The sequence below is a fragment of the Dromiciops gliroides genome, chromosome 1, assembly GCF_019393635.1.
Source record: "Dromiciops gliroides isolate mDroGli1 chromosome 1, mDroGli1.pri, whole genome shotgun sequence".
Lineage (NCBI taxonomy): Eukaryota > Metazoa > Chordata > Mammalia > Microbiotheria > Microbiotheriidae > Dromiciops > Dromiciops gliroides.
In genome coordinates this window covers 543496143-543519053 of record NC_057861.1, presented here as the reverse complement: position 1 = coordinate 543519053, position 22911 = coordinate 543496143, and the positions used below count along the sequence as shown (strand labels likewise).

General features: G+C 36.8%; 2 protein-coding genes across 10 annotated transcripts in view; one reads left to right on the top strand and one right to left on the bottom strand.

The window, feature by feature from the left end:
• Window positions 1–22517, top strand: part of METTL9 (methyltransferase like 9) — a 67671-nt gene extending 45154 nt beyond the window's left edge. For 5 of the 7 annotated variants that reach the window (XM_043978171.1, XM_043978172.1, XM_043978166.1 and 2 more), the window contains one exon: window positions 21803–22517. In XM_043978171.1, coding sequence (XP_043834106.1) covers window positions 21803–22008 — 206 coding nt within the window. In that variant the 3' untranslated portion in view covers window positions 22009–22517. The remainder of the gene's footprint in view (window positions 1–21802) is intronic. The other 2 variants (XM_043978167.1, XM_043978169.1) reach the window with 1 other exon arrangement.
• IGSF6 (immunoglobulin superfamily member 6) lies at window positions 10573–20279 on the bottom strand. 3 transcript variants are annotated; one of them, XM_043978173.1, is made up of 6 exons: window positions 20201–20279; window positions 18423–18785; window positions 14649–14755; window positions 13539–13589; window positions 13053–13130; window positions 10573–10747 (listed from the first exon to the last, which is right to left on the bottom strand). In XM_043978173.1, the coding sequence occupies exons 1-6, from the start codon at window positions 20277–20279 to the stop codon at window positions 10688–10690; spliced, it is 738 nt and encodes a 245-aa protein (XP_043834108.1). In that variant the 3' UTR covers window positions 10573–10687. The 3 variants fall into 3 exon arrangements, with proteins under 3 accessions (XP_043834108.1, XP_043834111.1, XP_043834110.1); XM_043978175.1 differs by lacking the exon at window positions 10573–10747 and adding an exon at window positions 10868–11005 and having other exon boundaries at window positions 20201–20271; XM_043978176.1 differs by lacking the exon at window positions 13053–13130 and having other exon boundaries at window positions 20201–20271.
• Window positions 22518–22911: the final 394 nt, after the last annotated feature.

The following is a 22911-nucleotide window of genomic DNA, read 5'->3' as shown; positions in this document are numbered from 1 at the left end:
GGTTATTGTAAAAAGTTTGTCCATCCTAAACTTGGTTAATATTTATTTTATTATAGATTTTACTGCGATCTGTGAGTGCACCAATGCAATGGCCACAATTAATCTTAGAATTATATGGTCATACAGATATTTTCTCTCTGATATTCAGAAGGGACCTTAGAGGTCATGTAGTTCAACTCATTTCCCAAATCATCAGTCTCTGCTACAATTTCTCTTAAAAAGTGGACATCCGGCTTTTGCCTAAATCCTTCTGGTTGTGGGAAACCTGTGCCATTTGGGGTGACTCTAATTGCTTGATGACTGTACAAATAAGCTGCTGGTCTCGCTACTTAATTTTTGAGGGCCTAGAGTTACATAGAGGACTTTAAAGATACAATATAAGGCATTTATATTAAACTTTAAATTGTCTGTTGTAAATGATTCCTATACACTTAGTGATTGTCTTTCTCTTGTTTTGTAATGTATGTTTCTTGCCATAGACTCTAAAAGTTTCATTCTTTATTTTTTTCTGTGAAATGTTCTGACATGAATCATTTATTCCTATAACATTGTTTTAATTACATAACCAGATTCTTTTTTTTCCTTTTTTGGGGGGGTGAGGGTGGGGCAATGAGGGTTAAGTGACTTGCCCAGGGACACATAGCTACTAAGTGTCAAATGTCTGAGGTCACATTTGAACTCAGGTCCTCCTGAATCCAGGGCTAGTTCTCTATCTGCTGCACCACCTAGCTGCCCCCACAGAACCATATTCTTCAGAAGCATTAATATTTCTACTCTCAGGATAAAGTAGGTACCAAAAAAAGTAGTTCAATTTTTAGCTATTTTAGGAGTTTGGATTTTGATGAATATGACCTGCATTTTCACCTATATATCATTTGCATTTCAGTTCCTGCTGAAGGAAGTAATGATTCTGAGTGAAGTGTTTCAGTAGTGTTTTTCTTAATTTACTGCCTTGGTTAACCTTGGGTTCAAAACCTTTACCAACTTATAAATATTTTCTCCAACTCTAATAGTATTTGCCAGTATCATACTGATGTTGTTTGTCTGTCAAAGAGGACTATTACATTGGGGAGGTGATGTCATGAGCTGCAGTGAATTGGATTTAAGTGAGGAAGGGCTGTGCAGAGTCACCAGCCTAATATTTTCCTCCAGAGCCATCTGGGTCCATTGGCAAGATATACATCAGGACAACTGGAGATGGCCCAGGATGTAGTGAGAGACCTAAGCCTTTTAAGCTAAGGTGGTTCACAGGTCTCAGTTTGCCTGAGGCAATGCCCATTCAGTGATTAAGGTTAGGTTAGAAAGAAGGCAAAGAAAGTCCTCTTTTTCTTAGTAGTTCCTCCCCCCCCCCCAAAAAAAAAAGATTAAGGGGAGGGGGAAGACCCCCTGGCCTAAAGAGATACAGTTGCTATTTAGGACCACTCTGAGCCATCTAGAGGTCAAATAATAGCAAAATGAGGCCTGGGCTGGGACCTGTTCTTGGCAAAGTCATACTGATTATACAACTGTGGAAAATGTGTGCTTAAAACTAACAGCAGTGCCTAGTTGCAGATTCGGAATTGCATGTGACTTTTTATTACTTAATTACCTCTTCTCTGACTGACCTGCCTTGATTTTTCTTTTTGTTTCTCTGTTTTTGTGGGGGAAGAGGATTAAGTGACTTGTCCAGGGTCACACAGCTAGTAAGTGTCAAGTGTCTGAGGCTGGATTTGAACTCAGGTCCTTCTGAATCCAGGGCCAGTGCTTTATTCACTGCGCCACCTAGCTGCCCCCAGTTTTTATTTTCTAGTCTTGGTCCCTTCAGTTTTCATGGTTGATAACATTTATAAGATGCTTTTAAATTTTCCTTTGTTTTGAGAGGAAAATAGGAAAATCTTTGGTAGTGACAGGGAGGAGGTCCAGGTATAAGGAAGGAGCCACCAAATCTCCATTATCCTGTCCTGTGTTTTCACATTCTTATTAGTAATGCAATAGTAATTTATTAAAGAAAAAACTGTTGAAAGACTAGGTGACATTAGTGTTTCACATACCGCAGGGGAATGTGGTCAAGCATGTATTCTCAGTGAGAGTACCCTTATTTGACCTTATTTTAATTGTAATAATTGATATAATTAGACTATAATTAGTTTAATCTGTGTTTGTACTCACTAGTTGTGCTCTTAGGGGTCTTGCCTTCCTTCGTCCCATTGAGTGGTCACATGATAGAACTTTAGTGCTACTTCCTGGCATACCAGTGGATGGAAGAACAGGGAAAAGGACAGAAATCTAAGCATGGATTTCACTTCCTCATGCTTCCTAACCTAAACCTTCTAGAGGAAATAGAATTGGACAAGAGGGCAATCTATGCTATCAATAGAAAACAAGCTTTTTATTATGGACTCACAGGGTGTTTGTTGCTCATTCAGTGTAAGGAATCTGGTATGTGCTAAGTTGTAAACCTGAAACTAGAACCTTTGTTGGGTGGCTGACCTCTGGTGACCCATAAATCTTGCAAACTGTTCTGCTGCCTTCTTTTTATTATCACTTCCTTTTCCCATATCACTAATTAGATCCTGCTGATTTCTTTGTGAAACTTTCAGAGGCCATTGAGGTGCAAGTTTATATATGTGCATGAACACTAAACTGCTTTATGGATATCTGAGTGAGGAAGAGTAATTTTGGATTCTTGGTTCAATTCTATATATTTTAACAAAAGCAGTTATAGATGAGCAGATGGATTGGTTTTGATATTAAAATTAGGCCATCATGGCCTATGAAGTTAGACAATTATCTACAGGAATCCTTTCCCAACCCCTCTTATTTCTACTGCCTTCCCTTTAAAATTGTTTCACTTTTCTGCTATATATAGCTTGTTTTTACATATTTGTGTACTTATTGTCTCCTCCATTAGATTATGAGTTCCTTGAGGGGTGGGACTATCTTTTGCCTTTTTTTTTTTTTTTTTTTGGTATCCCCAGCACTTAGCACAGTGCCTGGCACATATTAGGTGCTTAATAAATGCTTATGGACTGATTCAGTGACTAAAAACATGAAGTTTAAAATCTAGCCTTGTAATGCTAGGTTGTCAGATCAAATGGCGCATCTTGACTAAGTGTAATTAAACTTAACAAGAATATCTTTTGTTTTGAGTTTCTAAGTTCTGTTTTCAGATATTCTCTATAAATAATTATTTTACTCAGCAAGAAAAAGAAAAATAAGTAAAATGAAAAAATAACGAGCATCAAATTAATCTAATGGGATCAATACTTTCTGTAATTTGGGGGGGGGCAGGGCAATGAGGGTTAAGTGACTTGCTCAGGGTCACACAGCTAGTAAGTGTCAAGTGTCTGAGGCTGGATTTGAACTCAGATCTTCCTAAATCCAGGGTCAGTGTTTTATCCACTGCGTCACCTAGCTGCCCCCTATATATTCTTTTTTTTTTTTTTTTTTTTGGTGAGGCAATTGGGGTTAAGTGACTTGCCCAAGGTCACACAGCTAGTAAGTGTCAAGTGTCTGAGGCTGGATTTGAACTCAGGTACTCCTGAATCCAGGGCCGGTGCTCTATGCACTGTACCATCTAGCTGCCCCCTATAATATTCTTAACGACTTTGTTTTCATTTGCTGCCTTGATCATATTGATTTGCTGGTTCTGTCTGAATTATTTGTTAGTGTCTTTAAATTTATCAGATTTATCAGAGTTTCAGTCCTATTCATTAAGCATTAATTGGTGGTTCAAAATCTGGTAATTTTTCATCGATTTCTTTTTAAGCACAGGTTAGAGAAACTCTCATCTAATGGTAGAAATAGTAATTAAGATCAGAATTTTAGAGCTATAAGGGTCCTTAGAGGTCAGTCATTTAACAGATCAAGAAGCAGAGATGAAGTCACGTGGAAGAACTGACTGGAACCCAAGGGTCCTTACTTCCAGGTCAGTGCTCAAGTTCCTTGAGGGCAAGGACTATTTGATTTTTGTCTCTATATCCTCATTATCTGTCACAGTACATGGCACACAGTAGGCATTTAATAAATGCATATTGATTGATTGATGACACTTTTCATCTCATGTTTCCTGAGAACTGTGATGTTTTGAATATTTGATTGTTATTAAGTGCTCTACATATTTATGCAACTAGTGCATTCTCTATATTTTCCATGGGTACTTATTAGTAAAGTAGCCAGATTCACATATGGAAAACAGCACAATTTCTCCAATGAAAAGGTTCCTGGATATGTGAATTCCAAATGAATCAATTTCAAAGTAGATTGATCAGGACAAACTCTCAGTCCTATCCCTAGGACTTCTGGAAATAGGAAAATCTTCACAAGCAATTTCCATCTTGACCTTTACACATGAATGGCAACAGGTTCTCTTTCCTCTTAGTTGCCACTGGCTTCCTGGGATCCCCTGTTCCCCAAAGCTGTGTCTCCACTCCCCCTCCCCCACCATATCCTTACTACCCCACAGCTAGTATAGGAGAAAAAGGAGTATATGGGGGAACATAAGAGAAAAGGAGAGGGCAAGGTGCTTGCAGAAATTTTGCTACTGCTTCCTCCATTCTCCTGGCTGCCCTCCTCCAGCTTGGTCTCCTCAGGAGCAGGCAATATGGAAGGGAAAGAGAAGGAGAAAGGAAGCTGGGGAAGTCAATTTCCTCCCCGGCACATCAACCCTGCTAAACCCCATCACAGGAGGTTTGAAGCAGGGGGTGGGGCTCAGGGGGCATCCCCAGAGGGTGAAAGAAAGGGGAGTTTTCCTTTACCAGGATGTCAGGTCTTTAGCACCTCAAGCTGGAAACTGAATATTCTATATGGTGACTGAGTTCTACAGTGCTATTTGTAATATACTTTAGCTATGTTAAGGGATAAGCAGGCTTTCCTTGCTGGCCTGGAAACCTAATCAATCAAATAATCGCTAATGAGCATTTATTAAGTACCTACTATATGCTAGGCATTGTGCTAGGTTGCTGAGAATACAGAAACAAAGATGAAATAGTCCCTGCCCTTAAGGAGTTTACATTATCTCAGGGAAGACATTATAGACAATATAAATATATACAAAAATAAATTGAGTGATTTTTATGAAGATGGGTGTAACGATTGGAATGACACCACCTGCTGGAGACTTACTGTAGGAAAGCTCCACCATGAGGAGAAGGTCTCTGAGGGCAAGGCCATGTGGCTTTTCTTTGGCATCAGGAAGTGACGTTTGCTTGTGGGAGGAAGAGGGGGCGAAGCTGGCTCTCTCGCTCTCTTTCTGCAGGACTCGGGTGGAGAAGGGAGCTAGAAATGTGCTCTCCCTTTAATAGATAGACGAATCTAGGCCTTTCTCTTTCTTTTCACCAAATTCTTATTCTCCTTAATAAATGCTTAAAAGTCTAACTCTTGCTAAAGCTTATAATTTATTGGCGACCACTCATTAGATCTTTTAGACAGACTAGCTAGAATTTTAGCCCCTTACATGGGGAAGGAGATCAGGAAAGACTTTATATATACAAGGTGGTGTGTCAGCTGAGTCTTGAGGAGAAATAAGGGGTGAAGCTGAGCAGGGAATGCATTCCAGGCCAGGGACAAAGTGAAGGTGGTGAGGAGACAGGAAATGGAGTGGCTCTCCAGGGAGGAGAGAAGGCTGTACTGTATGAGGAGTGCAGGAGAGGGAATAATGGATGAAGCTAGGAAGGAAGCTTAAGGCCAAGGTGTGAAGGGCTTTAAACAGGGATTTCGATTGAAAAGCTCTTAGAGTCAGTAGGGAGCCTCAGAGGTTTATAAGAAATGTGACATGGTTAGGCCTATGCTTAAGGAAAATCACTTTGGCAACAGTGTGAAGGAAGGTTTGGAGAGTGGGGAGAGACTAAAGGCAGAGAGAGAGAGACAGATTAGGACCATCTCTACCAGTAGTTGGGTTTCTTTCTGCTGGGGAAAAATCTTCCAACACTTGCAAATTAAGAACACAGTTTGGTAGTTGGAGATTTTCAAATTCTAAATTAGGGCTTCTTAAACCTTTTCTACTGGCTACTCCTTTTTGTCTGAGAAATTTTTATGCAACCCTGAGTATATAGGTATATAAAATAGGTATACATATCAAACAAGTTTTTTGTGACCCCCACATATGGGGTCATGATGCACAATTTACGAAACTTTGTTCTAAATCAAGTGCCATTTTACCGTAGGAATTTGTCTTCTAATCAAAATGGCCCAAGAATGATCATTTCAAATACCCCTGTGAATAAAGATAGAAAATGTAATAAACCACCTCTAGAAAGGTGTATTGTAAAATAAATGGACTCTGCTTCCTTTTTTGTTCAGCGAATTTGTGCTGTTATATGTCTTATTTAATTTTTGTTTAATTCATTCAAGCCATTGATGCCCTGTCATGGTTTTATTCTCCCACATTCCTAAGTATAGGTTTCCACTATACTTCAGAATATTTTAAAATTGCACAGTGTAGGATATCATTTTACAAATAAATAAGGGGGAAAACTTCGTTCAAAAGAAATATTTAAAGGAAATACTTAGTATACTTTAATTTTTTTATTGGGGGGGCAATAAGGGTTAAGTGACTTGCCCAGGGTCACACAGCTAGTAAGTGTCAAGTGTCTGAGGTCAGATTTGAACTCAGGTCCTCCTGAATGCAGGGCAGGTACTTTATCCACTGCACCATCTAGCTGCCCCAGTATATTTTTAATTCATTTTAAATGAGTGCTCAATTCTTGCAAAGCTTTTGTTTCTAAAAGGTATTCTTTATAAACTGAAATAACTTTCAAAGGAAAAGCCTTACTGTTCATGACTGAAATGCTAATGAACACAAAAAATGTTTTTCTTCTCTTACATACCTTTTCTGATTTGTAAAACAACAAATGTACTGAGGTATACAGTCCTTTCTGGTATGATGTGATGTAGCGGTGACACCTACAGTTGAAGGAGCTCAGTCAGAATTGTAGTCTACTCTGTCACAAAGTTGAAGTGGTGTGGTGGCTTGGTAGATGAATGAACACTACACTATTACCTCATTGCTATATCATGGAAAACGAGGGGTTTTGCTGCAAAACTGATGTTGTGTGGGACATACTAAATATGTGTAGAATTGATACTTTTTTGCAAGATATATTTCATTAACTCAAATCTTGGTGCTTAAGGCCTTGTTTCTTTTTGCCTCAATAGAAAGAAACCTTACTACCAAAATACTTGCCATAAAGTCTCTAGTGATGTGTCTAGTGTATCTAGATGGAGAGGTAATTTCACTTCTGGCTCAGGCAAGCCCTCCATACAAATCATATTAGGTGGAAGGCTATGGAAATGACATTTGAGCCTGGGATTTCATTGGTGTAAGGAATGCAGATTAGCAACTTTCCTGAAACTTGTAGTCTTGGAAAGTTGCCTGAGGCACAGAGAGGTCAAATACTTTACTCAGAATCAAGCTAGTATATATGTATCAAAGTTAAGATTTGAACTTAAATCTTCCTGACTCAGAGACTGATTCTTTCTCTTTTGTCTGCCTCCCTAGAAGTCCCATATACTATATAAAGTAAATACAAGCATACCTGGTAGAAGGATGCCCTGATTGTTTCTTTTTAGCAGTAATATAGTCAATACTTTGAAAGCAAACCCCCTTCATAAAAATGTAAAACCCTGAATATTTATTCAGTCAGTTGTCCATTTATACCATTGTCTGGCAAAATTAACTTGATTTTGTATTATATTGTTTTACCTAGTATTTCACTTTCTTGAAATGTACTTGGTAGAATGAATGGAATACAGGAAATATAAATTGTAAATGAACTTCTTTTTAACATATCAGTCAGTCTCTTAGAATTTTCTATGAACAATTTCATGGTAGAAAATAATTATTTTTTATTATTTTTTTTGTTTATTTTTCACTAATTCCTAATGGTTGCAGGTTCTTTTTTTCTCTTCATCATCCAAATGCTTATTTAAATAAGTTGGTATTTTGAAGTTTGGTTTGTAAAGTATTTATAAAATCCCTGATCAGTATAGGTTGCTTACTGCGATCATAGCTTCTGGAGTAATGTTTTTTAATGGCTTTGTTAAAAAAACTAGTACTTTAAAACATGAGAGAGTTCTCTATGGTGTGTCTTTTTTTTTTCTCTTTTAAAATAGTATTTTATTTTTTCCAGTTACATGTAAAGACTATTTTTAACATTCATTTTTTATATAAGTTTTAGTTCTAAATTTTCTTCCTTTCTCCCTCTCCTCTCCCCTCCCATAGATGGTAAGCAACTTGATACAGTTTATATATGTTTAGTCTTGAAAAACATTTCCATATTAGTCATGTTGTTAAAGAAGAAACAACCAAAGTAAAAACCCACAAAGAAAAAATAAAGAAAGTCTAAGTAGTATATTTCAGTATGCTTTCAGACTCTATCACTTCTTTCTCTGGAGGTGAATAGCATTTTCCATCATTAGTCTTTTGGATTTGTCTTGAATCATTGTATTGCTGAGAAGAGCTAAGTGATCATCACAAAATATTGCTGATACTTTGTACAATGTTCTCCTAGTTCTGCTCACTTCACTTTCCAGGTTTTTCTGAAATCTGCCTGCTTATCATTTCTCATAGCACAATAGTCTTCCATTGCATTCATATACCACAACTTGTTCAGCTATTCCTCATTTCATGGGCATCCCCTCAATTTCCAATTCTTTGCCACCACAAAAAGAGCAGTTGTAAATATTTTTGTACAGGTGGGTCCTTTTCCCTTTTTTATGATTTCTTTGGAACATAAACCTAGTAGTAGTATTGCTGGATAAAAGAATATTTACAGTTTCATTGCCCTTTGGGCATAGTTCCAAATTGTTCTCCAGAAGGATGAGATCAGTTCACAATTCCATCAACAATGCATTAGTGTTCCAGTTTTCTGCATCTTCTCCAGCATTCATCATTTGCCTTTTTTGTCTTATTAGCTAATCTGTTAGGTGTGGGGTGGGTGCTACCTCAGAGTTGTTTTAATTTGCATTTTTCTAATCAATTGTGATTTTGTGGAAATTTATTTTGATTTGGGGACCCTACCTTTAGGCTGAGATTAGAAAGCCTTAGGCCCTCAGGGTCCCTTCCCCTCCCCCTCTGCTTCAGCTGAGTCAAAAAGCCCCCAGCTCCCTCCGACCTGAGCAGAGGTTTCTGAGAGATGCTGGGCTCTGGCGTGGCCTGTGCTGGGGTGCATGAGGCTCGAAAGTACACGCCCCCACCACCACCAGCTGCAGCCCTGGCTGACAGATTAGCTTGGTCTGTGGGGGCGCAAAAAGCCCCGAGATTTGAGTGGAGATAAGAAAGGTATATATAGACCTGGGAGTTAGACAGCAGGGGGGTTCGGTTGGACAAGGGGACTGCCAAGAGAGGCTGAGAAGAGGTTTGGACAAGGAGACGGGGGATGAGACGAACAGTAACTCAGGAGTAGGAGCAAGGAGGAAAGACTGGCAGACAAGATTAAAAGAAGCGACAAGATTAGAGGGGCGGCAAAAGCAGCAGAGGGCAGACTGATGGAGCAAACAGACAGAAGATCGGTGAGAGAGAAACGCAGGGGTTCAGCAGTGGCAGTAAGGAGAGGAAAGTTTAGAAGCAGGGGGATTTACAAAGTGAAAGGGGCTTGGAGTTAGAATAAAGTACCTGAGTGCCCTGAGGCGAGAGGTGTTAGAGGCACAGTGGAAAGAGATGCACTGCAATGCAGTCAGGTTGTACATTTTATTTCCCTGTATTCTTTTTTTTTTTTTTTTTTTTTTTTTTAGTGAGGCAATTGGGGTTAAGTGACTTGCCCAGGGTCACACAGCTAGTAAGTGTTAAGTGTCTGAGACCGGATTTGAACTCAGGTACTCCTGACTCCAGGGCCGCTGCTCTATCCACTGTGCCATCTAGCTGCCCCTATTTCCCTGTATTCTTAATTTGAAATAGTATCTCATAAATAAACTCTGCTTTGATTATTTAGTTAAGAGGCTTCTTAATATTTTGCTTATCACTTTGGGAGTGGAGCAGTGTGGTGGAACTTTATAAACGGCCCATATTAAATTAAACGCAGTCAGATAGCAAATAGTCAAAAGCCCCCAGATTAGTCCTCCAGTCAGATTAGCCCCCCCCAAAATTAGGACAGTCATTAAAAATATTCTAAACTTATAGTTTTTCATATATACTTATAATTTTTCATAAATCCAGTTAAATAATTTTTTAGATTAGATTATAGTTAATAATTAATTTTTTTTACAATTTAGAACATTTTTTATATGACTCTAAATAGCTGTGATTTCTTCATCTGAAAACTGCCTATTCATATTACTTGGGTTATTTATCAGCTGGGAGGTAACTTGTGTTATCAATTTGACTCAGTTCTCTATAGAAATGAAGTGGTCTTTATCAGAAACATGTGCTCTAAAAATTTTCCCACTTTTCTTCTTTCCTTCTAATCTTGGTTGCATTGACTTTGACTGTACAAAACCTTTTTAATATAATAAAAAATATCCATGTTACATTTTGTAATGCTCTCTATCTCCTGTTTGGTCAAAAAGTCTTCCCTTCTCTCTATGTTTTTTCTTTTTCTTTTTTCTTTTTTGTTTGTTTGTTGGGTTTTTTTGCAGGGCAATGAGGGATAAGTGACTTGCCCAGAGTCACACAGCTAGTAAGTGTCAAGTGTCTGAGGTCGAATTTGAACTCTGGTCCTCCTGAATCCAGGGCTGGTGCTTTATCCATTGCGCCACCTAGCTGCCCCCCTTTCTATGGTTTTTCAAAGTTAGACTGTGCTCTTCTGTTTTCATAGATGTTGTCATCTCTTTCCTAAAGAAAAATAAGCCACATTTAAGTTGATATAATCACTTGCTATTGTTAAGTAGTGTCTAAATATTGCTAATATTGGGAAATGTCAGCACTAGAGAGGTATGAAAGGGAAAATGTTGTGGTTTTTCCATTTAATAGAATGAGACATGGAAGCAGAAACATTCTTAACTTGTTCAGGTGTCTTTGTCAGATTGAAACATCAGAAATCCTTATTTCTAGTTGTATCTTACTGTTCCTCCTCCTCCTTAAAAGTGTAATCTTTAGTAAGACAAGATTATAAACAGACATATTAAAAAATTAGTTTGTATTTGTTTTATCTTTGAACATTTAATATCTTCATTTTTGCTACTCTAAATTACTTGATAGTTATATAAATACATAGAATAATAAATTCATGTATTAATTGGCATTAATAGCATAACAATATTTCCTGTTTTAAAACTATGGTATTTTCCTATCTTAACATAACATTTTGTGATGAAAAAGACAGGGTCTATCTTGACCCCCAAAAGAACAGGATCAAGGATATATAGATGAAATATCATTTAAAGTAAAATGTCATCATTGATGTTATGAAGTTATAAAGCACCTAATTCATAATACTGCGTTCTGTTCAAATAGAAAGATTAACTCCGTATATCTGCTCTATCAGTTTTAAAGTTGCACCTTGTTTGAAAGGCCTGCTTCTATAGCATTCTTTTGGGGGGGGGTAGTGAGGGTTAAGTGACTTGCCTAGGGTCACACAGCTAGTAAGTGTCAAGTGTCTGAGGCTGGATTTGAACTCAGGTCCTCCTGACTCCAGGGCCTGTGCTCTAACCACTGTTTCACCTAGCATTCTAAGAATTGTTAGAATGCATATGGATTTGGTACTTAAATAGCTATGATTACACATCTGTAAATTGCCTGATTTCTTCTTTTTAAGTGGTTTGATTTTTTTTCACCCTTGTTGAAAAACTCCTAATTTCCCAATTATATCTGTCCAGAGCCTTTCTAATGTGAATTTAACACTGTCTTCTAGGAATTTTTGTTTCCCACTTTCCATACACTTTGACTGTGAATCCCTTCCTTCTGGGCCTAACAGTTCGTTTGTTTTTTTTTTTTTTTTACCCAGGGAAAGAAGTTATTTCATTCATTATTTCATTTTCCTTTTTGGAAATAAAGCAGAAATCAATATAAGTACTAGCAAGCACCTCCTTTTGCCTCTTTTTCCACCCCTCTTGAGTCCTGGTCCATTGAGAATTTATTAAAAGCTTAAAAGGAACATCTATCAGAAGTTCCACACAATAAGCCTTGTTCTGTTATATTCCCATTGGTTTATGAATGAAGAGATCTTTCAACATCTGAATTACTGATTTCTAATTTGGGGCCTATTGAAGCAAAATTCTGTCCCCTATGAGGGCACAAAATTTTACAGTATTCTTTACAATTATTAACCCAAAGGGTTATTTTTAAAAAAACATATTTTTTTTCTCTATTTAGTCCTTCCCAATGAAGACAGTCTTAGTATGCTGGCTTATATGGGATTTATATGAAAATGAATCCTAGGTTATTTGAGGTAGTGGAAATTGATGCAGATCTTTCCACATACTGCATTCAGAAATAAGTAGTTATCTTTCAATGATAACAATGAATATTTTCTTGAGCATTTATTCTGTGCAGTGCACTTTTCAGGGTGATGTGGAAAAAAATTTTTTTTTTTTTTTGGTGAGGCAACTGGGGCCAAATGACTTGCCCAGGGTTACACAGCTAGTAAGTGTCAAGTGTCTGAGGTTGGATTTGAACTCAGGTCCTCCGGAATCCAGGCCCGGTGCTCTATCCACTGCGCCACCTAGCTGCTGGGGAAAATATATATTTTTTTTTTCCTTCTTTTTTTTTTGCAGGCAATAGGGGCTTAAGTGACTTGCCCAGGGTCACACAGCTAGTAAGTGTCAAGTGTCTGAGGCCGGATTTGAACTCAGGTACTCCTGAATCCAGGGCCGGTGCTTTAACCATTGTGCCATCTAGCTGCCCCCCAGGGGAAAAATATTTTTAAAAAATAAAACATAATCCCAGACCCTTTTATAGTTTGCAATTTAATTTGCAAAATCTCCATGTATGTTGAAAAGACTGCCCATAATCTAGTGGTTCCATAAAAGGTTATATTTGTCTATGACATATATTATTCCATACAATATTATATGGTACATGAGAAAGTTAATTCATTTCTTTGAGACTCCTATTTTAGTCCTTTTTAAAGAAAACATAGCTGTTTACTGTAAGCTTTCAGTGTTAGTTTTCAAGACATTACACGTTTGTGTGTACTTACTCCTAGTTTTGTTTCCACATATCTCTTTTGATACAATTCTTGTGCAATTTCCTGGAAAATATGTCGAGCACTCCTCTTCTATAAAGAAGGGGGAGAAAGTTATTCTATCTTTTGTAGCTTAAATTAGGACAGAGAAGGGTATTTATGTGTATTACTAATGCTTCCCCCCTCCCCAAGAACTTAATTTTGTTGTGTGCTATCTGTAAGTACAGCAAATGAAAGCAATGGCTGAGGAATGTAAAATTAAATAACATTTTGTGGATAAAAGGAGTGACTGCTAAGTTGTCCAATTTTTGTTTCTAATTCCAGGAATGATTTTTTCCCCCAAGTCTAAATATTGCGATAATGTCACAGTGTCTTCGTTGAGGGGGTTGGGGGTAGGGTGTTCCTAAATATTGATTTAAAAATAAGCTGGATTTGAACTCATTCTTTATAAATAGCCATACTTTTTAAAATGTTGTATAAGCATTAATGTATATTCTGTACCTTTGGTGGTGGTGCATCAGTTTCTATTTTCTTTGTTTCTTTCAATTTTGACTGCGAAGAAAGGAAAATATAAAAGCATTTTATATATTCTAAAGAATTATGAGAATTACCTTTTGCCCTAGCACAGAGCTTTTTAACTAGAGGAACATGATTTTTAAAAAAAATGATAACTATAGTTCAGTATAATTGGTTTCTTTGTAGTCTTATTTATTTTATGCATTTCAAAACATTTTGATGAGAAGCAGTATACAGACTTTACCAGACTACCAGATATATCCATGACACAAAAAACAGTAAGAATCCTTGCCCTAGTATAAGATCTAAGTTTTTACATAATAATCAACATAATATTTAGTTAATAAAGCAACAAAAAGCTAATGTTCACATCATTTTCTGAAATATACACATAAATTTTTTTCCCCTGAGGCAGTTGGGGTTAAGTGACTTGCCCAGGGTCACACAGCTAGTAAGTATTAAGTATCTGAGGCTGGATCTGAACTCAGGTCCTCCTGAATCCAGGGCCGGTGCTCTATCCACTGTGCCACCTAGCTGCCCCTACACATAAATATTTTTAAATCATCAATAAAATAAATTGAACAGGTCAGGTTGACATCGTTGGTAAGATTTAAAAACCAATAGAAAGTATAATGAATGCACACAAGAGATATGCCATCCCAAGCACTTTGGGCTTAATTATGTGTTTCAATTTAGCTTCTGATTTTTTTCATCCGCACAGTCTCTGCTAATAGACTTTTTAGGGGGTGGGGGTGGGGAATAAGGGTTAAGTGACTTGCCCAGGGTCACACAGCTAGTAAGTATTAAGTGTCTGAGGCCGGATCTGAACTCAGGTCTTCCTGAATCCATGGCCGGTGCTTTATCCACTGTGCCACCTAGCTGCCCCCTGCTAATAGACTTTTACTAGGACACTGATATATGTCTGCATACTTCAGTTAAGGCCATGAGTTTATGAAATTGTTGTAAGAGTGGATTATATATAGGTTATTAGGAGGTAATCTGAGATGGAAAAAAGATCCTTATAAATATATTTCAGTTAATAATATTTAACATTAAAACTTAAAAGGAAATCCAAAGGGAATAAGTTCAACTTACTTTGGAGATGACTATGAAGACCGCACTTAGAACAGCAGTGTACATAGAGAGCAGACATAAGGCTGCTATCAGGAAATTCTCTACTTCATGGCTGAGAAGCTTACTCCCTTTATTAATAACAAAAACAGCCAGAATTACTGTTGAAAAGATTTTTTTTTTCACAAAACTGTAAAAACTTAAGTATAACTTAAGGCACATGCTAGAGAGCAAACCTGAATTTGCTCTGCTTGAACACTTACATAAAAGAGCTATTCCAGATCTTTTGCCTCAGTGGACACCCAAACACAGAAAGATAGTTTATTATCTCTTTAAGCTGTTTGACCTGAAATTAAGTTTGCCTGAAAAATTCAAAATCTCCAAAGTTTAGAATAATCATTTATTAATGATGATTTTTAAAAAATCAGTATTGTGCAAAGAATAACTTAAGACAAAAATGAAGAAATGGACAATTTACAAAAAGGTATTTAAAACTAATTTGATTTGTTCATAAATAATATAAAAATAACATTTATGAGGCTTTGGACTTCTTACAAAGCACATTCTTCACAACAACCCTGAGAGGCAGGTGGTCCAAACAACTATTATTTATTCCCCTTTTCTAGTCAAAAGAATTACTTTTTAGATGAGATAATCTACTTATTTCTTTTCTTCTAGTGAACATTATGCTAAAATGTAGCTGGTCAACATACAGAACTGAATGGTAGGCATCTACAGCGGAGGATAAAATCAAAAACTAGAAGTTTTAGACTCTTTTTTGAACATGGCTCAGAAGATTGGGACTTCACAAAATGTACCAGTCACTCTTGTTAGTGAAATTCTGAAAGCAATAATAGAGCCTGTTTCACTTGCTATGTATTTTTCCCCCCTTTCAATAAGAAGGGCCCTTAACCAACAAAACAAAATAAGCAGGCTAAATCAATGATAGAAGTCTTTGAAATAGAAATTTGAATTTAAGGTTTTTGAGGAACCCACAAATTACATGCCTGGGCAGGGAAAGCAACAGAGGTGGAAAGTCCCCATTTCTTTCCTCCAAGAAGTTCTTTTGCCTGCCTATGGTTTAATGCCCTTCTGTCTTTAAAAGCTTGTTCTCTTCTTGTGAGCAAATAATTTTTTTTAATTAAATTTTTTTTAAGTGAGGAAATTGGGGTTAAGTGACTTGCCCAGGGTCACACAGCTAGTTAAGTGTTAAGTGTCTGAGGCCGGATTTGAACTCAGGTACTCCTGACTCCAGGGCTGGTGCTCTATCCACTGTGCCACCTAGCTGCCCCTTGTGAGCAAATATTAAGAGAAAATTAGCACCTAGTGGATAGTGAAGTGCATAAATTTACAAGCTTATTTTACTTTTGTCATCTCTTATGTGTGATTTATATAATACTTAAAATCTGGGAGTTCATCCCATACTCCTGCCATGCAGATTACAACCTCAACCTGTGACTTGGGGGAGTGGGAGGGAAAAGGGAACAAACATTTAATTTTTTTTTAAGTGAGGCAATTGGGGTTAAGTGACTTGCCCAGGGTCACACAGCTAAAATTTTTTTTTAAATTTGTTTTCTTTTTAATTTATGGAATAAAACAAGCATTTCTATAATATAGTATAATATTTTTGGGGGGGCCGGGCAGTGAGGGTTAAGTGACTTGCCCAGGGTCACACAGCTAGTGTCAAGTGTCTGAGGCCAGACATAGTATAATTTTTAAAAGATGATTCCACATGAAATTGCAAATCTGTTAGGTTCAACTATAATACAGTTATCATGTAAATTTCACTGTGCTACCTACTTGCCTCTTGGTAGATAGAGTTGATGAATTACTGTGGTCAAAAAAATTGATCAACCTATGGCTGCCCTAATGATTCACTTCTTTGAACTTATCTAGACATTCTCAGATGACAGACATAGAGTCCAACACGGGGCCTGTCCCGTGCCTTTCTGACTTGCTAGGACTTGCCACTCTGTTGATAAGGAGCCAGACACATTTCCATTCCCCCATGGGACATCAGGGTGGATTTTGTCCATTTTTGTAGCTTGTAATTGAGAACGTGGATCACCTCCCAACACTTTAGTAAAAGCACAATAATAGATACAAAATAAAAAGGAAAAGGGGTTGTTTTATAAATCCTTTATGGGAAGAGTGATCAAGGAAAGTGGGGGAGGAGTTTCACTATTTTCTGGATCCTTCAGAGCACAGAGACCAGACAAAGGAAACGTCTTCCCCAGATTGAAAAAAGCTTGTTAAAAATTTTATTACCAGGGCAGCTAAGTGGCGCAGTGGATAGAGCACCGGCCCTGGAGTCAGGAGGACCTGACACTTAACAATTACTAGCTGTATGACCCTAGGCAAGTCACTTAACCCCAATTGCCTCACCAAAAAAAAAAATTATTACCAATATTCCATTAGCAAACCACAAATAATTTAATGTCTGGTTTACAGTTAAGGAATATTTTTATGTGATTGTGGTTTTTTTAATTGGGTGGAAATAATTTTGACTATATGACTTGATGTTTTCAACACCAATGTCCATTCAACAAGGGGGATCAAGGAAAATAGGGAAGTAGTTGCCCCAGTCTCTTTCCTCAGAACATAGAAACCTTCTCTTGTTCTTGCAGAGAAGGCCCCCAACAGACTACTTGAGGTAAAAGTAGTGGGCCGGAGAATTAATGTTTGGGGTTTTACTTTGGTGATCCCAGTGGGCAAGGATGGAGTAGAGAAGTAGTCAGCATTTTCTAAAGCTAAGATGTCTTTCTTATTTCCCTTGTGTAAGTATAGAAAGGACCAGAGACCTTTTACTGCCCTTTTCCCCAAATTCAGGTTTAATAATCTACAGTGTTCAAAGTTATTTCTTTGGTGTGATATCTTCAAGAAAAAGGTGATTACTTACTTAATGAGTTTCCCTTTTTATTTGATGTAGTATATTATTGGGCTGAAATCCCACCCTCCCTACTTCTTTGTGGTGTGCAAGAGACCTAGATTCTCAGCCTCAACTAGTAGGTCTGGCCTACCTAGAAAGGCTTTTAGTACCAGTCAGGTAATGGACTTGATGTCTCTTGTCCAAAGTCCAGCCTAGGTTGGGGAAGGTTGTCACTACTTGGGTCATAGGCTGATGAATTTTTCAGGTCCAGCAGCCCTCAGAGATCATCTGCTAAGTTATATTAGGGTTACTGTCCACATCAGTGGAGGAAACACCCATGTAGACAGAATTACAGCTCCACAATTTTGTTATTTTTATTACTGACAATGATAACTGCCATATATTTATACAGTGCTTTCTACAATGTTTTATATTTATGCAGTGTATTCTACACAGCAACTTCATGAGGTTGGTAGGACAAATAGTAAGAATTACCCTCCTTTTATAGATGAGAAAACTGAATCTCTTAGAGGTTCAATGACTTGGTATATGATCACACAATTAAAAAACAGCTGAAGCAGGATTTGAACCCAGACCTCCTAACTCCCAAATCCTATACCCTTTTCACTACCTTTATTTTGACATATAGTAGTCACAGTAATTTGACATGGGGTAGAAGGGTTTGGTTGGTTTTAACTAGTAAAATGTATAAACACCTAATAAAAATCTATGTAAGATTTCATTTTCAGAGGGGGTGGTAGGAAGAGGGAGAAAGGAAATGGAGATCATGAATTAGTAGTTCAGAGGTGGCTAGCATTATATTTGGCCAGTGTGTCATTAGTTATTAACAGCAAATATAAATCACTTCCATTCATTTTTAGATGTTAAACAGAGTGGGGTATTCTGAAGTAAAATAATAAATGACATACCTCTCACCACCAGCATTGTTCCTGGCCCAGTTTGCTTAGACCTTGGTTCAGTTGAAGCTGAAAATGCTATTCCACAGAAGTAAATTGCACTGTCATTCAAAGTTACTTTGTTTAGAGTGAGAGAGGTTTGGTTTGGGATCTGTGATAGAGTCATTGTAAATTTGCCTCTCTGATCCAGGCATTGATCTGGACATAAGTTTTCAAGTTGGTGGTGAACATTTTGGCGAAACCATAGCACTTGAGGCTGGGTTTCAGGGCAGTTGATAGCAGAGAAATCACATGGTATGGTAATTGTCTGATAAGTATAGTCGACTTCTAGAAGGGAAGGCTGTTTTACACCAACAGTACACGTTTGGATAGCACCTGTTGAAAGGGGCGAGAAAATTTAAATTTGGTGTTGTTTTTCCCCTATCTTAATCATATTTCAGATTTTCTTCTGGTATTGAGAGCCTCGCATTTATTTGTGTGTGTATATATATATATATTATATATATATATTATATATATATATAGAGAGAGAGACACTTCTGTTTCTTCTTAATTCTCCCAACCATAGTCAAAACACTTTTAACCTATGTCAGTTAACATAGCTCATATTTACATAATGCTTTGCAAATCACTTTAATTCCACAAGAGCTCTGAAAAGTAGAGTATATGTCCATTTTATGGTGTAAGAAACTGAGACCAGGTTAGTCTTCACCGAAGTCACACAGTAAACTGATAGCAAGTCTGAGATTAGAATCTAGTGTGCTCACTCTCTGTGTCTCTCTGTCTCTTAGCTCTCTTTTCAACAGAATAGCAGATGGTACAAATGGAATACTTTATAACTTTGAGATTTAAGGGAATCTTTTCCTTTTAATGACAGAGAAACTTGGAAGAAAGAAGAAAACTAATTTCAGTGGTTTCCATTATCACATTGTTAAACATGTTAAGCAATTGACAAAAAGGGAAGTTTAGATAAACTGTTACATCATAATCTGCTCACATGAAAGTTCTCTTTTCAATTAAATTAGTATTTTAATAGTTAAATATTAAGTTTTTAAAGGACACTGGTATCCAAAGGGAAATTTTGCAACAAATATTTCTTTCCTAATTTAAAATAAAGTTATTTAAAGTTCTAACAGTTGAAACAAATCTCCAGTCTACTCACAAAGATGGGTAAGAGGGGGAAACTACTTTCAAAAATAAGATTGAGAAAAAACATTTTCAGAAGTATTTTTTCCTTTAGGAGTAGCTCTGAGATTTATTTCAGCTATTAGAAATGTATTTTCTGCATTGATTTACATTGTAGAAGAGTTGACATAAAATCTACATTTATAAAGTGGATTATATTTACATTAGGGAATGATTTTAAATAACAAGCCTCCTTTTCAATTTAAATTCTTGATTTACCTAATTTCATTTTATATACATAATTTCCAGGAACATATCTGTAACATATTTACTGAATATTTGCTGTGTATAAAACAAAACAAAAGCTTGATTAGTGGCTAAATTGTGGTTACTACTACAAATTAAATTATTAAAATTATACTTCTGGTTCCTTGCTTTATGAAATATTCTTATTTTAAATTGAGGAAAAGGAATTTTTTAACATAAACAGAAAACTCACTTAGCCATTTTAAAACTTTATCTCTCTAGTGAAAATTGGCATTGCTATATTTTAGACAATTTCCATTATGTTATGCATCTTAAAATTAACTTATAGGAACTTAAAACTTAAATACATTGAAAGAAAGAGACAATAGTTAAATTAAAGTGGGGGGGGGGGAGCTTACCAGTGTACAGTAGAATCAGGTTGAATTCCAGAGTGATAATGATGTTAACTCTCTTTGGGATTGCCATCTTGTTGTACATATGTTTGAAAATGAATCTGAACTTTTTATTTTTTGATAGGAGGAGTTAAGAAGAGGAACTATAACTAGGAACTGTAATCAGGAAACTTAAAAATTGCATCAACTTCTTTTGCAGACAAAGAATTTCATCCTTCAAAATAGAAATTTTAGTTTGTAACATTTCCAGTTATTGCATATTTTTTTCATGATGTCACATCTTTTGTTAAGGGATTTTGACTCAGTTTTAATTAAATATGGAAGATAATCAGGTATTCAATCAAAAGACTCAGATATGTTCAGCACTGTGCCAGACAGACATGGTGGGGTGGTAGTAGTGGGATATAGAAGATTGTAACATAGTCACTTTTCCTGGGGTTGAACTAGATGACTTCTGGTGGCAACTTCCAGCTTAAAATCTGTGATCCTTTTGTTTACATTATAGTTGAGGAGACATGATACTGTGTGTTTCAGACGTGTAAAAGAATTGTTGTACTGGGTCATACTCCTGATCCAATCCAATATTTTGTTTGTTTTTTGGTGAGGTAGTTGGGGTTAAGTGACTTGCCCAGGGTCACACAGCTAGTAAGTATCAAGTGTCTGAGGCCACATTTGAACTCAGGTCCTCCTGACTCCAGAGCTAGTGCCACCTAGCTGCCCCCAATATTGTTTTCTTACAGGAACATCAAGGGGTGTTTTGATAATGGTAGTTGCCTTCTTTGAGGATACAGTCCTGGAAGGTTAAGAAAAACAAAACAAAACAAAACAAAAAAGAAAGAAAGAAAAGAAAAAGAAATAGACCTTAGCTTTCTTTAAATAATAATAATTTGTGGATTTTTTTTTCTTTTTTTTCTTTTTTTTTCTTTTTTTTAGTGAGGCAATTGGGGTTAAGTGACTTGCCTAGGGTCACACAGCTAGTAAGTGTTAAGTGTCTGAGGCCGGATTTGAACTCAGGTACTCCTGACTCCAGGGCCGGTGCTCTATCCACTGTGCAACCTAGCTGCCCCATAATTCATGGATTTTTAAACTCTTTCCAAGTCCATTTCTATTTTTACCCTGATAAATCCTAGTGGTAATAAGTTCTACAAGTTTACTCTATATAGTGGGAAAGTAACACTATTTCTGTTAAAACTAACTTCTCTATTTCATAGTCTTTCTCGTCATTCATATTTTCAGATTTGGTGACCAAGTTTATGTTGCTGTTTACTGTCATACAGTACACTGACAATCTGAAAGAACAGCATGTATGTGAAAGAGATAAAGGTTCAGAAATAGCTTGTAGAATGAAATGCAGTAAGAACCAGTGGAACAGTATAATAATAATCTCATAATATGTGGAACAGAGGAATAGGGCAGATATATTCCAGATTTTGGCTTGTCTCTGCTGTGTATGTGGCTTTATGCAAGTTCCTTCACAAGCCCTGAGTGTGCTCATTTGTAAAATGAGCATATGAACTTTCCAGCTCCAGTGTGAAGAGCTTAAGAACCCAGAATCTGAAAGAAATGAGATTGTCAAGAATTTAACTTTTTATTTCCATTTTGTTTCAGTAGGAGGCAAATGGGAGAAGCCTTCTGAAATTTTGGAAATCAAAGGACAGAACTGGGAAGAACAAGTGAACAGTCTGCCTGAAGTTTTCAGAAAAGCTGGTTTTGTTATTGAAGCTTTCACCAGGCTGCCGTACTTATGTGAAGGTGACATGTATAATGACTACTATGTATTAGATGATGCTGTCTTCGTTCTCAAGCCTGTGTAAACATGAAGTTAAAAAGTTTCCAGAGTCAAACCCAAGAAGCAGCCTCTGGAAGAGGTGTTTGATTTAATGGTGATAATAAAGGGAGGGAGTTTGGGGATTGCCATTCTAAATATCATGTAAGAATCTTAAGGCCAAAATACTAATGTATTTCTTTGTAGTATGTTTAAAAGGACAGTCGTGGTTTTTTTTAAAAAGACTCTTCATTTGGGAATAATTTTTACCAGTTCTTAACTACAAGAGTGCAGTCCACAATCCAACCATGATGATAGATATTTTTTATACTTAACTGCCATAGGGACTCATATCCAGACAAAGCAATAGTCACAATTTCATACAATCAGTGTATGGATGGTTCTCAATCAAGTGAAGACTGGCAATAAAACTGTTCAGTTCCAAACATTGTTTATAGTGTTGCAACTGATATTCTTCTATGTTAAGAAGTTTCTTTCTCTATGTCATTCTTCAAAAAATGTTTTTAATCATGCTAATAAACCTTTTTTTTGAGACGACCTTGCTGTCATGTTTGACTTTAATTGAAGTTTAGCCAGAATCTAGGAAACAACTTGTGAATGGCATCTTCATTTGCTTTGGCTCACAGATGAGCTGAATGGATATGTCCCATGAAAGACAGTCACATATCTTCAATAATAGACTGGCCTTTCTGTAAGTCATAGGTCTGACTGATTGTGCCTTGGTGGGAAGCCCTTTGTGGATTCCTTTAGGGAAGAGAGAATTAATTGATACCCTCTCCCACAACATAGGATATTCCCTTTGGCTATTGAGCTTATCAGAAGGGTGGGATCAGACTGAAATGTTGATGTGTAGTGCAACTATTAAAAAAAAAATAGAAAGAAAGAAAAATCAAATACGCCCTTTCAGTGGAGTAAAGGCCAAGGCTCTAAA